The sequence below is a fragment of the Anticarsia gemmatalis genome, chromosome 21 (assembly GCF_050436995.1).
Source record: "Anticarsia gemmatalis isolate Benzon Research Colony breed Stoneville strain chromosome 21, ilAntGemm2 primary, whole genome shotgun sequence".
In the NCBI taxonomy this organism is placed as follows: domain Eukaryota; kingdom Metazoa; phylum Arthropoda; class Insecta; order Lepidoptera; family Erebidae; genus Anticarsia; species Anticarsia gemmatalis.
In genome coordinates this window covers 10106062-10122113 of record NC_134765.1, presented here as the reverse complement: position 1 = coordinate 10122113, position 16052 = coordinate 10106062, and the positions used below count along the sequence as shown (strand labels likewise).

Here is a 16052-nt window from a genome sequence, read left to right as displayed (position 1 = left end):
TTGAACAAATACTTCACTTCGGTAAGCATCCTAAAATAATGTGCTATTCGTTTCTCAAATTCATCAATTAATTTCGTAATTGGGTACCTACCTAAGTAAAAAAAATCTAGCTCATATGGAAAATTACTCACCGGTTACTCAACTCCCTTCTCAGCATTCATTATCTCCCTCACAACAAAACTCAGAACTTTTTCCAACAAATAAATGTGGGCATCTCATTAAAATTTATCGGGTTTCATTTGATTTGTACAGAAAACCTTTAAGTTAAGTAATAATTAAAGAAATGGTGGTATAAATATACGGAATTTGATGAGAAAACGTACATTCAGTGAGTGGACAGCAAGGGAGTCGAAAGAACCATCAAAATGTGTCGTATTCTCATTTTGTTTTTGCTTGTGGCCGCCATTGCTGTTCTGATCGAGGGTCAATTGACGTTCAGTTCCGGTTGGGGCAACGGAAAGAGATCCATCAGCTCTGAAACTACGAACGATGATTGTAACCCGGAGGAAGCGATATTTCAAATTTACAAACTTATTGTGGTGAGTTAATTCTAAGTATTTCTTAAAGTTTTACGTTTATTTATAAAAACTTTACCATAATTATTGGTATTTGTCTTGTTTTAATTAAAACCTGGCCGATCTTTTCTAAAACGCAAATTTCTACCGTTTAATATTTTTGTCTACTTGGACCTAGAAATGGTTTCTATTAACTTAAAGATTGCTCTATTGTTAGCAGTGTTGTCTGTTCCGTGTGAGAATCAAACCCACTGTCTGCCGACACAGTTTAAATGTCGTGTTGACCACCTTAATCACTAAGCCACAGAGATCGTCATCGTTACTTTTAAGCTAATTTCAGGCTGTTGATATTAATTTACTATTTTTGTTTATTTTCAGGCGGAAGGGGAAAAGATTCGTGCTTGCCAACGAGACGGGAAAATGTAACCGTCCCCAACATCCATCATGAAAATATTTATATGACACCGTTGCTTAGAATTATTTATTTTAATATAATTATTATGTCCTAGTGTAAGTTGTTGAGTATCTATCTTCCAATATTAGTATTATACACTGCTTCGTGTTACAATGAAAATATAAGGCTGGGTGTAGTTTACATTGTAATAATTATTATATCTTTATATAACTATGTATTATTCTAGCGGTATGTATTTCTATTTTTTTGGTTATTATTATGTAAAATTCGGTTGAATCAGTTTCGTATAAAATTGGTTTTATCTTTTATCTATGAGTATGTTACTTCCGTCAAATCTTTAATATTATGTAAGTTAACAGTGTGGATAGTTTAGTCAACTTATAGAAACATTAAAACACATTTATATTTTTGGGTATAATTTTATTAAAATCCATCTTTACATCGTTCCGTTAAAATTATATGGAAATGGAGATAAGGAGGTATTTGATCTTTCGTCACCCTCGCCAACACACTTGAAAGGGAACAGGTGGTGGGCTCAATCGACCGCCATATTTAAAAAAAAAGTTTGACAGTTGACATGGCGCGCGACTGAGCCGGGTCGCCCTTCTAACATCCGCAAAGAGGAAGCACCTGGGCATTTTGATATCTAAAACCTTATTCATAAAACCTTATCTTAGAACTATACATATACTTATAAATCTACGTGCCATACCGGCCTCCTCATTCAGATGCCACATAACCACTACATGAAGTATTTTATCTGAATTAATTTACTTTTCATACCTCAAGGGCAACGTCTGTCGTTATTTTAAATAAAAACTTAGAGATAGATATGTTGAAGATGTTATTTTACACTGAATTAATTGACATTACAATTAAAAAGGGTGGGGTTGGAATAATATATTAATGACATGCTTATAACATGTTATTAGTTATTTTAAATTTATTTACTTAATTTTGACTGCGTTGCGCAGTTTTATGACTCTATCAACTAGTCATCTAGGTACAACAATACTGCATTAATCTCCTTCTTTTTCAGGTGTTATCTTAAAAATACTAGATGATGTTCTATTTTACTATATCAAGGATGTTATTCAGAATTATTAGTGTAATTATTTGATGAAGGAAAATTACAGTAACTCTGAGACGACTATAATTACAACTTGATGAAAAGAGAATATAGAATCTAATCTATCTTCAATGTACAGTATTGTCGATACCGATAACACGAGACAAAGTCTTTAAGTTACAATAAATATACACAATTAAAACTTACGTCATTTTATGTGCCTAATACGTCTACTAGATTTTGAGCTTCGGACATAGGCTAATCTTCCTTAACAATACAATGTTATGTTAAATGAAATGAATAATATCATATTTATGAAGGTTATCTCACAGCCAGATAATGTTAAGGGCACGTCTAAAACAATATTACTAGTGGGTTTACCTAATTTCAAAAGAAAAGGACGGAAAGTGAGAAAATGAGCAAGTAAAAAGAACGCCCTGCCTCTTATATCCAATGTCATTCCTAGAAATTATAACAACCAATCAAAAACGTCGTATGATCAAATGAAATATATGCTAATACATTTACTTATCGTCGTCTGGGTGTTGCTTATATCTTGATCTGATTATCGTTCCTTTTTTACCGTTGATCATATTTATGTGCTTACACGAAACGTAGGTGTTATTCCAAGCAAGTTATTTGCGGCTTTGTAGTGAGTTATCTTAAAGATTTTAGTCACAAACGGCAAAGTTGTAAGTGCGAATAGATTCGTTAGTCATTCAGTAGCACATTTTACTTTCTTCAACTTCTCTGATCCTCTTGATGGTTTGAGCAACATTCTTTAATTAATTCAATCTTCTTGAAAAGTCGGAATTTCAGTCAATATTTTTTTATCATTCCTCAATGTTAAGTTGTTAAGCCATTCTTTGCTTGGTTTAAGCTATTGCAGATGTCATCAAATATTATTATCCATAGTATCTTTATTTCAAATTGTACGAGCAATGAAAATAGTTTCAGTTGTGACTGAAACACGACTTCCAACACAGTTGAGCAGAATCTACTTCGTTAAAACAAATACCTAATACATCTTATTGTTAAACCGAACACAGTATTATAGTGATATTATATGAAATTGTGACGATACATCAAGACATATAGATTTCAATATGTACGAGTAGAAATATGTCCCTTGACAAGATGAGTTTGAAAGATGCCGATATCATTTTTTTAGTTAGATGTTACTTTGTTCTGTTTTAAATGCGTTTATGATGTATTAACAAATCGCACAAGTTTACGGTTCTTGGGTAAATTAGTAAAATACAGCGTGATTTCACGCCTATTTCCCATGGGGGTAGGCAGAGACCAGAGAACGCCACTTGGTACGATCGTTACAAACTTCCCTTGTTTCATTCACATCCTTAAAAGTCTATTGTATTTATATATTTGTTCAAGGGACATTTTTCTACGTATAATATAATTAGGAAACATTGATTTATATTTACAGTGATACGTATAGACAGAGAAATAAACATCGATAATTTCTTAATATTTGTTTATGATATAATTGCATATTTAATATTAGGTAAATGTACAGTGAGCGACACAGGTGTAGAAAGTTGTAGGCCCAGCTATTTACACGATTACCATTTACCTACTGAAGCTTAGTGAAAACCTTATTTACGAATACATACATACATTATCTTCAAGAATGCAAAATTAAATATAGTTCGAAGTTTCCTTTGCGATATGGTAGTGCTAAATTTATATCGTGGTTTTTTCAGAGCACTGAAAACATAATCACATCATCTATGTATAAATTTGTGACTGTTAGGCATTAATGTTTCATTACTTAAAGTTTGTATGTTAATTATCATTTATTATTGATATAAGTGTTAAAATTTTGACTTCATTACCAAATATTTTATATTTACACAAGAATATTATTGTCAAATCATAAATTAGTACTTGATGATACCCATTTATGTTTAGTAAACAAGTACAAACGTTGAAAATTACGAAATAATAAAAGAGATGTCTTTTCTTCTGATGAACATTATTCTTATCGCGTAATAAGTTTTCCACTAAGACAATATTTGATTAATAATACTTATCTATTTAATCAAAAGATTTCATAAATTCCTTTTTTTCCTTAGTTATGATTAATCTTAAATACAGTGTCATACATGATACCTACACGATATAACTACTCATAGGCCGTTCAAGACGGACGCTGACCAACGTGTCAAGTTAAATGTCTTTACATAACAAGACCTCGTTGGTAACAGTGACCGTAGTTGATTGTTCGGCTTTGGCTTCTTACCCGGTACCCGTTAAAATTTTCTCTTTTTATTCTAACAACTAGAGTAAAGTGAACTCTATTCCCTATAAGATAAAGTCCAAGTCACATACTGTTAACTACAAACGTTAATAATACTTAGATCACTACCCATACATACACACTGTTTCCGCTCCCACATAAAGGTTGTTTTTGGTATTTATAAATCAGTATTTATGTCTAAAGTAGCATGTATAAACCTCTCATGTGGTTACTCATACATCTTACATTAGGTTACAATACATACGATTCCATACATGGAGTCATATTTTTGGTAAAATTATCGAAAATTTCATTATTTCGGGAAGTACAATATGTTCGTACACAAGTATAATTTATATGGGGTTAATAATAATACAGTGTCGAGATAGACAAGTCAATAAACACGAACGAAATCCGTTTTTACAAAACGACTTTCGCGCGCAGCAATTCAATCATCAAATGAAATCCAAAGCTAATCGTCTACCTCGGCACGCACACATAATATACACATAATATCATAGACATCGAGTTGAGCGAGCGTGCGTCGACTACGGTACATAACGGTACATATAGCTAACGACACCGAATACTGATCTGTCTAACGTGCAACAAGGAAGACATATTACATGTCGAACTTAATACTAGCCGAACGTCAACTCGAAACTGTCAATATGGTCACCGGTCCGTAGAGCCTACAAGGTAACGGTTCTGTGCGAGTTGCCGTCGACGACGAGCGCGGTGCGGTGCGGCGGCGGGCGGGGGGAGGCGCGGGGGGCGGCGCGCGGCGCGGGGGGCGCGGGGCGCGGGCTGGCGGGCGAGGGGGGCGGCGAGGGGCGAGGCGAGCCGGGCTGCGGCAGGCGGTGCGTGTCCCGCAGGAACACCAGGTACGCGACCATGAAGAAGAAGTACGGCGCCATCGTCGCTACCATCAGCCGCCACATGAGCCTCACATCGTTGGATTCGGTGAATCACTTCTCCTCATCCTCGTCTCGGAACAGGTACGTAGACCTGCAACACATCAATATCAACGTGGAATCCTAGCTCAAACAAATTTACATATTTTTTATAACAAAAATAATAAACTGCTTTACTTAGAAGATGCTTGTGCTGTTATCGTTACAGTCCATGTCACGGATGTAATTCAATCAAATCAAGTTTAAAAATGACTTAAATAACATCTGCTATGAAATTTAAACTCACCAGTAAATGAGATTGAAGAGCGCGAACACGAGCGGGAACGTGATCCTGGAGATGACATCGATGCGCTTGGACCTTGTGGGGAACTTGGACATCCAGAGACGACAGCAGTTCTTCTGGCGAGTGATGTGCACCTCACATCGTGCCAGCTGGTCATTGCCGTGGCACCCCGACGTCCGCATCAACGGCTTCTGTTCGTTGCAGACGAGTCAGGGAGGACGAACATATTGCATCTTAGATGAGAATCGCAAATACTACTTGTTCATGAACACCTGAGCATGTGATTCAGGCACTCACTGGCAACGGCGGATCCATCATCCTCTCTATGATAGTGTGGGAGATTAGGAGCTCGACTTACCCCTGGGTTATTGTTTTCTGTCCTAATTATATTTCTAATTCCCTTCTCTAATACTCTACAAAATTAGACACTCACATTAGTACTAATACGGTCTGTGTGTAGACAATTTTGTACAAAACCCTGGCTCCTTTCAGATCCGCCATTGCATAACATGCCTCTTGGAAACTACCGTACTTCAATACAATGTTTGTTCTAACTACATTACAGTGAGTGATAGTATCTAGTTCTTCAATGGATACTTAATGTTGGATAGTTACAACCGACTGGTTTGTAAAACTATTGCCAACCACTAACTACTCCTAAATGTCTAGAAAGAGTAATATCACATGACTCAAATAGCTCATTTTAGACACCAACGAAGAGATGCAAAGTTGCCATAGCCAGTGCTGGTTGATGGAAAAGTTTAGAATAGTGAAGACCTAAGATCAGACAGTACCTGATTTCTGTGGATAAGGCTAAATTGAATATGTGTATAATTGCATTAACCCGCGTATAATCTTAGATAACAGTTGTAAAACGGTAACTATATACGTGTGGCAAAAAAAAACAGTTATTCGTAAATTTATATACCTTACAGTTTTCTGTTTATTTTTGATTTTATTTTAAGCAAAAAAAGAGTTTAATAGAACTGATTTGATAATTTCATTAACTTCATACAAGATTCTTAAAACATCAAACGTTTTTAAACAATTTTCATTCACAAAGTAACATTTTAGTTCACAAAGTAACAAGTTTATAGTAATCAAAGGAAAACTTGCAGTCAAAACAATTATTTAATAGACTTTCTGAGTAGACAAAGAACTTGGCATAACTTCGTTGGATGAAGTGTCCCCATACAAGCGTCTACCTAACTGAACGATCTAAGTAGAATCAGGCTCGAGCTCACCATAGCGAAGGTGGTGTTACTGTCGGTATCCATCATGTCGGACGCAGCGTCGATGTTCGCCTGAGGATCGATCACCATGTCCTTTGTACAAAAATATTCATACCTGTTATAATACCTACTCTATTTATGTATTTTCATGACTTCAATGAAATTAATGTTTATTTTCTGATTAGTTATTTGTCAATTTTAGTAATAAAATATGTGTTTTAAGAAGAAAAGCTGTCTATGCGTGATTTTGTTATTGTGTTATAAGTTAGTGTGCCTGATCAATGTTCCTATAGAACCTTGCTTTGAAACAGAAGAGGACCTATTATATTGCCTTGAACTACACCCAAAGCTTAATAATACTATATATATATATATATCTTTCTTAGGATAAATTAAGTAGACTATGTTATGAGATTGTCAAATCCATTCAAGGCTGCATGTTCGGATTATCGGACAAATATTAACCAATACGAGTGCACAAATCTCTGCTCCTTTTCAATGGTTCAATCCGATTGGTTAATTTTTCTCCGCTGCTCCGCACAGCAGTCTTGCTCCTCGTTAATGGACGGGTAGTTTTAAGCTGGGTATCTACTATGGCTTGCAAATATTCAAAATTCGGAAAGTATTCGAATATTTCTAAGCCAATTCGCTTGGAGAGCCGAGCAGGAGCCAAGCACGAGCCGAGCATATATATTTTATTTAGAATCACGCTCTTTCGATTCTTACACGCCAGTCCACACAATACAAATTTATGTTGAGCTCATGCTCAGCTCCTTTCGAACCTTAATAATGTATGAATGATAGGTACACATATAAAACTCTTAATAATAAAGATATCTTACTGCCCTGTAACATTTTCTTTACAAAGCAAGTACATATTTTAGCCAGTTTCACAGCTAATGAATAGGTGTCAGATTATCTATCCGATAAATAAAATGACAACAAAAGTATCTAAATAACTGTCTAGGTTCCGCCATTACCTTAAAGAAATGACAAAACGGGGACTAATCACTAACCCCCGGTTTCTGAGGTACATTTAGCGGTAGTTTATTATTCAATAGCGTTTAAGCTGATATAAACATGACAGTTTGAATATATAAACTACCGCTGTGCCTCAGAAACTGGGCATAAGTAGAAAGCAATAAGGCCCGAATTCACCACTTGCGTTGCTAAAATATCTGTCACATATAATTGGGTAGTAGACTGGGTTAACGAAAAATTTTTAAACTCGTTCTCGTAAAAGGTTCATCAAAAATGCTCAGACTATGTTGCTTTTTCCTAAATAAGTTGAAATTGTAATGTTGTATGTAATACATAGACACTCATTTGATAGTTGATACCAACGAAAATATGACATAGTGACGTCACTACGTCGTATTTCTATACCAAAATGTTTTTGACATTTCATAAAGAGTAGCTGATTTGACTGTTTTGATCTATTTTGACAGTTATTTTTTTTACAATTGCTGTCACTTTATTCAGATAGGTTATTCAACACCGTGAACTGGCTGTTAATGTCACAGGTCAGGACATACCTTCACAAGTACCTTTTTATTTTTCTTCATGTTTTCCCGATGCATGTCGGAGCGGGAGGCGTAGTTGACGAGCGCGAACTCCAGCAGCGCGCCGAACACGAAGGTGAGGCACACGCCCGTCCACACGTCGATGGCCTTGGTGTACGACACGGGCGGGAGCGACGCGTTGATGCCGGACGACTGTGTCGCCATTGTCAGGAGAGTTGTTACTCCTGGGGAGGGAGGGATATTTGTTAGTTAAATTTATACTAATTTGTATAAAGCATCTTTCTGTCTATTTCGCTTCCATATAACTTAAGATTAACCGGTGTAATTCAATTTGACCTGTGAAAAAGTATGGGTCACTATTTTTGCATCATTCACTATGTCCCACCGTATCCCTGAAATTGGGGATGAAACCTTGTATTGAAGTGGAGCCGGGCGGGTCAGTATAGTACAATACGGAAACCGTTTTTATTTTATTTATTAGTCCCAAAGGTTGTCTATGTTTTGTAGGTATGTGAAATGGATTTAAATATGAAAGCTATGTTCTTCGCTTACAGTTTTTCCGCCACTATAGCACTACAATAATCTTCTCCGTTAAGTTAGCTGCTAAATAATAAGTGTCGTCTAATAATTTAAAATACAATAAATTGAGAAACAATCTCCACACTTAGCAACTGGGGTAAATTATAGCCTAATAGGATAAACAGACGTGTCTTACCCAGTGAGACCCTAGCAGGCACAGCTCCCTGATCAAGCCAGAAGGAGACCCAGGACACGATGACCAACATGCAGCAAGGAATGTAGATCTGGATGAGATAGTAACTGAACTCGCGCTTGAACAGCAAGTCCACCTTCAGACAACTGTATTCACCTGGAATAATAAAGATCAGCACATAAAAATACTAAAGTACTTAATTCTTTCAGTGGCGTTCTTCGGGCTCTGCCTACCTCCGTGGAAGAAAGTTATGACATTATGTTTGTATGTAAAAATACTATAGGTATTTATGTAGTTTTTTGTGATACATACAAATTGTGACATTAGGTCTTTGATTCTAAAAGAGTATATACTTAGTTTTTTTTATAGAACATTGTTTGTCTTTTTTAATGCAGTACACCTACTTACTTGCGTTTTTGTAACGGGATTGGAAAACATATACTCATATCTTATATCTTCGTAGGTAGATATGTATTTATTTCTTGGTTGAATTTTATAAAAGAGAAAAAATAAAACAAAAACATGGAGTTAGGTCTATAAACCAGTAAATTGAACTAATTGAACCGTTTAATCAGATAGGTACATATCTTCTTTTAACTTTGTTCCTTATTCTACGTTCATTTTAACCTGACGTTAGTATTCTAATGCATATTGTCTAAATAAAGTAGACATACCAGTATTAGTTTTGCTGTTGCAGTAGTCAGTGAGGAACTTCTCGAGCGTGAACCGTGGTAGGTGTAAGTTCTTCACCACCTGCACCGGGTCGCCCTCCTTCCACAGGAACACCAGGTCGTCCGTCGTCCAACCGTCTGCAAAATGAGAGTATTTAAGTATTTGGAGTCTTTTGAAGGTAATTTAGATCTTAAGAGTTATTTTTTTCACTCCCTTGTTCGGGACTCTTGCCCAGCAGTGTGAATGAGGTTTATATCCTTGGGTAATGAATGGTAATAGTAATTAAGGAACCTAAATGTCTATTAAGATTTTTTTTCAAATTAGCAATTGCTTTTCAGATTTCTGTGCTCCAAGAAGCCTCTCGGTAACTTTTGAAATGATGTGTGATCGGTTGAGTGTGAACGGTCAAGTGTTTTTTCTATACATTTGTCTGTTCTGGCGTTATGTGGCCGATAATACGCGAAGCATGTTCCGTCAGATATGAACCTTCCTTAAGTGTAATTTTGATGTTCAAGGTTTTATGTCGTTCATCATATTACAAAAGAATCGAACTATACAAAATTAAACATTTCGTTTAAACAAATAACTTCAATGTTAAATCAAATAAAACCGCAATTCCGTAATCTTCATAACACAAAAATAGAACGTTTATAATTATATAAACACCTTTTTCAAATCCATGTCGGCATTTGTTTACACCGGAGAAGAAAATCAGCGCGTTATTTGAACTGAGCGAGCAATGTAAACAACATTATACAGTAATGAAATGTAAACGGAACGCCCAAATAACGCTTTGCGCAATGACGGGAACATGGTTCGTTATCTTTACGATTATTGCAAATATTTTTGGTAAAGGTTTAATCTTGAAAGGATGAGTTTTCTGCTTATAAATTTATCATGGAAATAGCATGATTAAGTTTTGAACAATAAGAATACAAAACTGATTTTGTTCTTTGCCCCTAGAGTTAGGTAAATCTAAGCCTATATATTACTGTCACATTGTCTTCGGTCTGCTCCTAGTATAGGAAAGGGATTAACCTTCGTATCTACCATGTTTGAAAAAATGTACGGGGAACTTTGCAATTGTTTAAGAACTGCTTAAAAATACAATTCAATAGCGTTTAAGCTCATATCATAAAGCAATTTACATAGATAAACTACTGCTAAATGTACCTCAGACGTGCTATAAAGGTAGCACGCTACTTAGATATAGAGTAACTAACCATACACTGCCATACAGTCTTCTTAAATGGTAAAGTCTATAGCAATAACTGTAAATTAAATGTATAATCAGTTTGATATACTCACAGCTAGCCATCCTGAGCGAGCAAGTCTGTTTATCCAGCGGGTAGAGCTTCAGGTTCATAGGACACGACAGAGTGAGCGAGATCCGGATGCTGTACAGCACGTTGCCGTTGGGGAAGATGCGGATGTACACGTTGGGCATGATGATGTTGTGGAAGTGGCCCTCCTTCTCGTTGGAGAAGAACAGGTCCGGCATCCACACCCTGTTCGCTTCTGTCAGAGTCAGGTACTTGAGACGACCTGGAAACATTGTTGTGTTAGATGACGAAGGTACAGAATTTGATCTTCATCTTCTTATCGTATGGTTAGTGGTCAACCTAGTGTCAAAGTTCAAGCCGCCCGGAGGCCTTTGACATGGCTTAACGACTGTTATCGTAATAGATACCAACCGCGACCGACTTCTAATGTGCCCTCTGAAGCACGGAGACGCCCAGTTCAAATACCACTATGCGGTCACCCATCTATGGAGTGACGCGCCAAGGGTTGCTTAACCCACAGATCGTTATACTGTGTTGAATAGCAATGAATTGATTCTTAGATAATGATAGATCTTATTACCTTTACTAATAAAAAACTCTTTTACATGATTACATTTCGAACGCATAATAACGTCTACGCGTTCATAATTTATAATATTATTAAAATTTTGAAATTAAATCAATCAATCAATCAATTGGAATATTATATATCTAAATCTTTTAAATATTACTGTTATTAACTCCGGATAGTTTATCACGAAACCATAGATCCAAAGGTATCAGAAAGCAAGATAGAAAAATAGAGGTTCCAGAAAATGGTTTGTGATGACGTTAAAATTTTCTCAAAGCTTTCCAAACAAAATCTCTTGTAATTAACGCATCGTCAATCTTAATTCCACTTTAACAAGTTTTAATTAATTTTATTAATGATTTTACACAAACTGGAAGTCTGGTAATCAAAATGTTGGTAAAGTTTCACGAATAAAAGCGGAACTTACCTCCCAAATTGTTGAATTTGAGTCGTTCATCTAACCATTGTTCTCTGAACGTCAACTGAACAGAGTATTCCTGAAACACAACACCTTCATGTAGAAACTTTATAAATGGCGAACACACCGTTGAGATATTGTCAAAATTTGTTCAACTCACTCACAAATACTCACAATTCTTGTTATGTTATAAAAACTGTATGTTTTAGTTGTTAGGTTTATTTTCCGCGCTTTCATTTGTGTATGCTCAGTGCATGTAGCGTGTCAAATAAGTATTTGCAGAAAACAAACCTTATTCAAACTTTAGTAGTAAATTGTTTTAAATATTAGTGTTTTTATGTCTTGCTTTATGTATATTCCTATCGTGTTTATTTTGACAATATTTCAAGGTAACACCGACTCTGTCTATCTCTAAACGACATGTTTTTCTTTTGTCTCTGCGTCTGTGCATCTAGAAGCTTTATCTTTATTCTCTTTAACTTCTATTCTTTATCTTTACGCACAAAGCTGTTGCTAATGACTTCATTTTACCATTAAGCTTTTTATCGTGTATTATTTGTGTCAATAAATCCTGCAATACGCTTTCCTCAAGCTAAATTATCGACCAATTTAAGGTAAGTGTTAGTAAGGGAGATAGTTCCAAGGCTTATTGGCACAAAATGGTATTATATACATAGATATGTACACATAATTATAACTAGAGGAGAGGACGGTGTCGAAGGTTCGCTCAATAATTAATTTGACATCAAGGCACTAGGCACTAGAGGATCCCTCGACATCACAGCAAGTCAAATGAATTATCGTACAGTAAAAGCTGGCAGATGCTTAGAGAACGTACTTGAAACATGCACACTCGAACATTTACTTTTGGACTGGAATGTACGAGTTGATACATAAGTACATAAGCTTGATGGAGATGATCCTATACGATGTACTATAGTGATGATGTCGTACACACACATACACGTATATACACCGGGTCTCATGAAGGACATGAACGCACTGACCTCACAAACCCCACTGGCCAACACAAACCGTCATCCAAAAGTGAAGATTCGAGTCAGAGACGCCGGGCGGCGCCGGGCGGCGAGCAACATGCACACAAGCGAAGCCCAGTAAGAAACTTACCGTCCACAGCATTCGTCGGTGGAATGCTTTAATTACCTTCATGCACAATCGGCCAGTTAACTAGAGCTACGTTACGTCTAGTTGTTTGGGGTCAGGTGTCACATATTGGTGGCCAGCCACCGTTCCAAGCACGAAGCCGAGTGCGGGCGCGGCGGTAAGTCCCGATTACACAACACAAATTCACATGAACAAGACATATATATCAACAATTAATTACAATCAACGTACACGACCAAAATAGTTTTTATAATGTCCTCATATCTGCGTGAAATTAATATAACAAGCATGATCAAATAAATGTAAGGGAAATAAACAAAATGATGTGATGGTGTCTGGTGCGGGCCGCGGTCCCGTGTCGCCTACGATACAAGCGTGGCCGATCTCTGCTCAATGCTCAATGTAGTACATAGTAACATAGTAACATAGTAACAATAGTACAATATAGTAAACGTGACGTGTTCAGTATCTACGCGACTCTACGCGAATCTCAGGAATATAATCAATTTGGTACGTATCTGTGCTTGTGATACCGAAGCGGTTGATTTGCTCTTTAACAATAGAGTGCTCGCTACTTGTTCGTGCCGATAGTCCATCGTATACGTGTTTGTACAGCTCGAGCCGCTCCTGGCGGAGTACTCAATACAACATAACACAAATCATAAATAATAATAAACAATAACAAAACAAAACACAACAATAACACTTTTATGTGGCTCTTTATACAATTTTGATTAGTTAGACGTTTTAGTTTATACAATTTAGAATTTAGAGGTCGATTATAATTTAGAAAAAAATAATAAATAAAAACAATGCAGTAAGTGCGCGGCTCCGCACCACGGAATCGTTTAGCGACAGTTTTAGTTATATTTCACATTAAGGGAAGGTGTCAAATGAAACGTTTAGAGGAAGGACAATAAGGGTGCACAAATAATAAAAAGTAAAGAAAATAAAGATAAATAATAATAAACATAAAACGTAAAACACGAACACAATAATTTACGAATAGCTTGAGAATGTTTAGCGTAGTGCAAATATTGCCAAATATCCACGTTCATCACTGCACATTTTATTATAAACAAAGTGCATAACAGTTAGAACGTAACGGTACGCGTCCATCGCCGTCTGTGTGATTCCTCGAACCGTAGGGACATCACAGTGAGACAGCGATGGACGCCGGCATCGCAGCCATCCCGCGGACATGTTAACTTTAGTTTATAATAAAAGTGTGACAGGTTACATTTGATATTTTTGTCGTTTATGTGCCACCACTCACCATTTTGTAATCATCTATTTTGCTGATGGACCGTAGAAACATGTTGACATGGACTAACGTTGGCGCATAGCCTTAACGACAGAAAACAACATTTTAAATTGTTTGAACCGCTTCATATTATATACACCTAACCACACTGTAGCATCGTGATTAAGTACGCAAGTTGATGATAATGTTAGATGCTAAAAGATGTTTAATGAAGTGGATCTGATCCTCGCCACACGGCCGCCATGACACCGAGACGCCATGACACCGCGGCTAGCTCTACATCGCTCAGTCCATTTCATTAAAGAAAGCTAATGCCCCGTCAGATGAAATCATAAGGACAACCAGCCAGTCTAAAATTAAAACGAAACATAAATAATAAATCTAGAACGTCTAATTATGTCTTTATACTATTATCAGTTAGATTGAGATGACAAACAAAGCTAGGATTATACCATACTGGCGTACTAACAAGTGATAGACGCGCGTCTAAAAACGATTTTGGTCGTCAACACCAAACGGGATTAAAGAGAAATCGAAAGAAAAAATAAAGAATAAGAAAAAAATGAAACATTACACATAAGATAGTGTCGGGTAAATCACTCCTACACAACAGGAGCGAGTTGCCCATTCATTTGACTTGTTTAACCGCGTGATAGATACAGAAAACTCATACGTTTGTATACACTAGATGCGGCCCAGTCTGTCCTTATGTGACTTACCATTGTGACGTCATCGATCTTTGATATACTTCGGACAAATATATTGACGCTCACTACTGCAGGCCCATCTAAGTACCAAGCAAAATATACGATCATTACGCTATCAGAGAGCTATCGGTATGATAACTAGCACCTAACATCATTATTGTGAACGCGTTATACTTAATACCAATCATGTGACCGTCTACCAACTCACCTGCACCTCGCCTATGCGTCGCCTACGCGTCGCCTACACGTCGCCTACTCGTCGCCTACTCGTCGCCTACGCGTCATGAATGATCCGACATAATATAATACGATGATCACGATGATCACGGTGATCAGACAAACGAACATAAATATAACTGTGATCGAACATAACTACTAACATCAAATGAAACGACATCGGGTCAAAATATTAAAATAAAACGCTGCAAACAATTCTAATGTCGGCTTGTTTACGAGAATTTGTGTTAGTGTAATATAGAGCAGTATCTTTTACATTATAAATAAAATAGAAGTTGTTATATAAAATATATAAGAAGAAATAATGTAGGTAACTCTTGAAACATGATTGTTATATATCACAGTCAATTGCCTACGGGTTTAAAAATTATAAACGTTAATCTATGGTCTATCTTATGACATACCTAAGCATGACGGTATGGAGTCTCCATTTTCCTAATTAAAATTAATACGCTCGGTAAATAATGTTATGACATATTCTCAATCTAATTTAGTAAAGAAAGTGTTTCTACGATTATTTAACTTATCGGTGTGTCGATAAAAAAACGCAATATCACGTTGGGGCCGAGGAAACATCGTCTTAGCGGGAAAACATGGCGTGAGCCGGAAATTAACATTTTGTTTCAGAAAGCTACGTGTACAACCTTGTTTAATTTGGATTTGTTTAGTTTGTACAAAGCTACATACAGACAAGTCACATTCTAATACAAAAGCTCTTATTTACAATCAAAATGTTAAGGTTTCTTTATCTAAATTGGGATCCTGCAACAAAACATTTCAAACATTCTGCCATTCAATACAAAATAATGTTAAATCAAAACCCTCTGTCGCTCTTTTCTAGTTACTGATTTACAA

General features: G+C 36.4%; 2 protein-coding genes across 16 annotated transcripts in view; one reads left to right on the top strand and one right to left on the bottom strand.

The window, feature by feature from the left end:
* Positions 1–193: 193 nt before the first annotated feature.
* LOC142981983 (adipokinetic prohormone type 2) lies at positions 194–1336 on the top strand. The gene is made up of 2 exons (XM_076128192.1): positions 194–539; positions 894–1336. The coding sequence occupies exons 1-2, from the start codon at positions 366–368 to the stop codon at positions 939–941; spliced, it is 222 nt and encodes a 73-aa protein (XP_075984307.1). The 5' UTR covers positions 194–365; the 3' UTR covers positions 942–1336.
* The window catches only part of GluClalpha (glycine receptor alpha 1), a 43888-nt gene continuing 29165 nt past the window's right edge, over positions 1330–16052 (bottom strand). For 2 of the 15 annotated variants that reach the window (XM_076128191.1, XM_076128186.1), the window contains exons 4-12: positions 14266–14336; positions 11874–11943; positions 10901–11137; positions 9595–9729; positions 8924–9076; positions 8233–8432; positions 6698–6778; positions 5457–5602; positions 1330–5264 (exon numbers count right to left, since the gene is read on the bottom strand). In XM_076128191.1, coding sequence (XP_075984306.1) covers positions 5225–5264; positions 5457–5602; positions 6698–6778; positions 8233–8432; positions 8924–9076; positions 9595–9729; positions 10901–11137; positions 11874–11943; positions 14266–14336 — 1133 coding nt within the window. In that variant the 3' untranslated portion in view covers positions 1330–5224. Of the gene's footprint in view, positions 5265–5452; positions 5645–6697; positions 6779–8232; positions 8433–8923; positions 9077–9594; positions 9730–10900; positions 11138–11873; positions 11944–14265; positions 14337–14972; positions 15041–16052 lie in introns of those variants that run through there. The other 13 variants (XM_076128179.1, XM_076128190.1, XM_076128177.1 and 10 more) reach the window with 12 other exon arrangements.

Excerpts from the sequence above, each read along its gene's own strand:
- LOC142981983 (XM_076128192.1), top strand. The coding sequence starts at position 366 with ATGTGTCGTATTCTCATTTTGTTTTTGCTTGTGGCCGCCATTGCTGTT. Across the intron at positions 540-893 it reads AAATTTACAAACTTATTGTG|GCGGAAGGGGAAAAGATTCG; the intron begins GTGAGTTAATTC and ends GTTTATTTTCAG.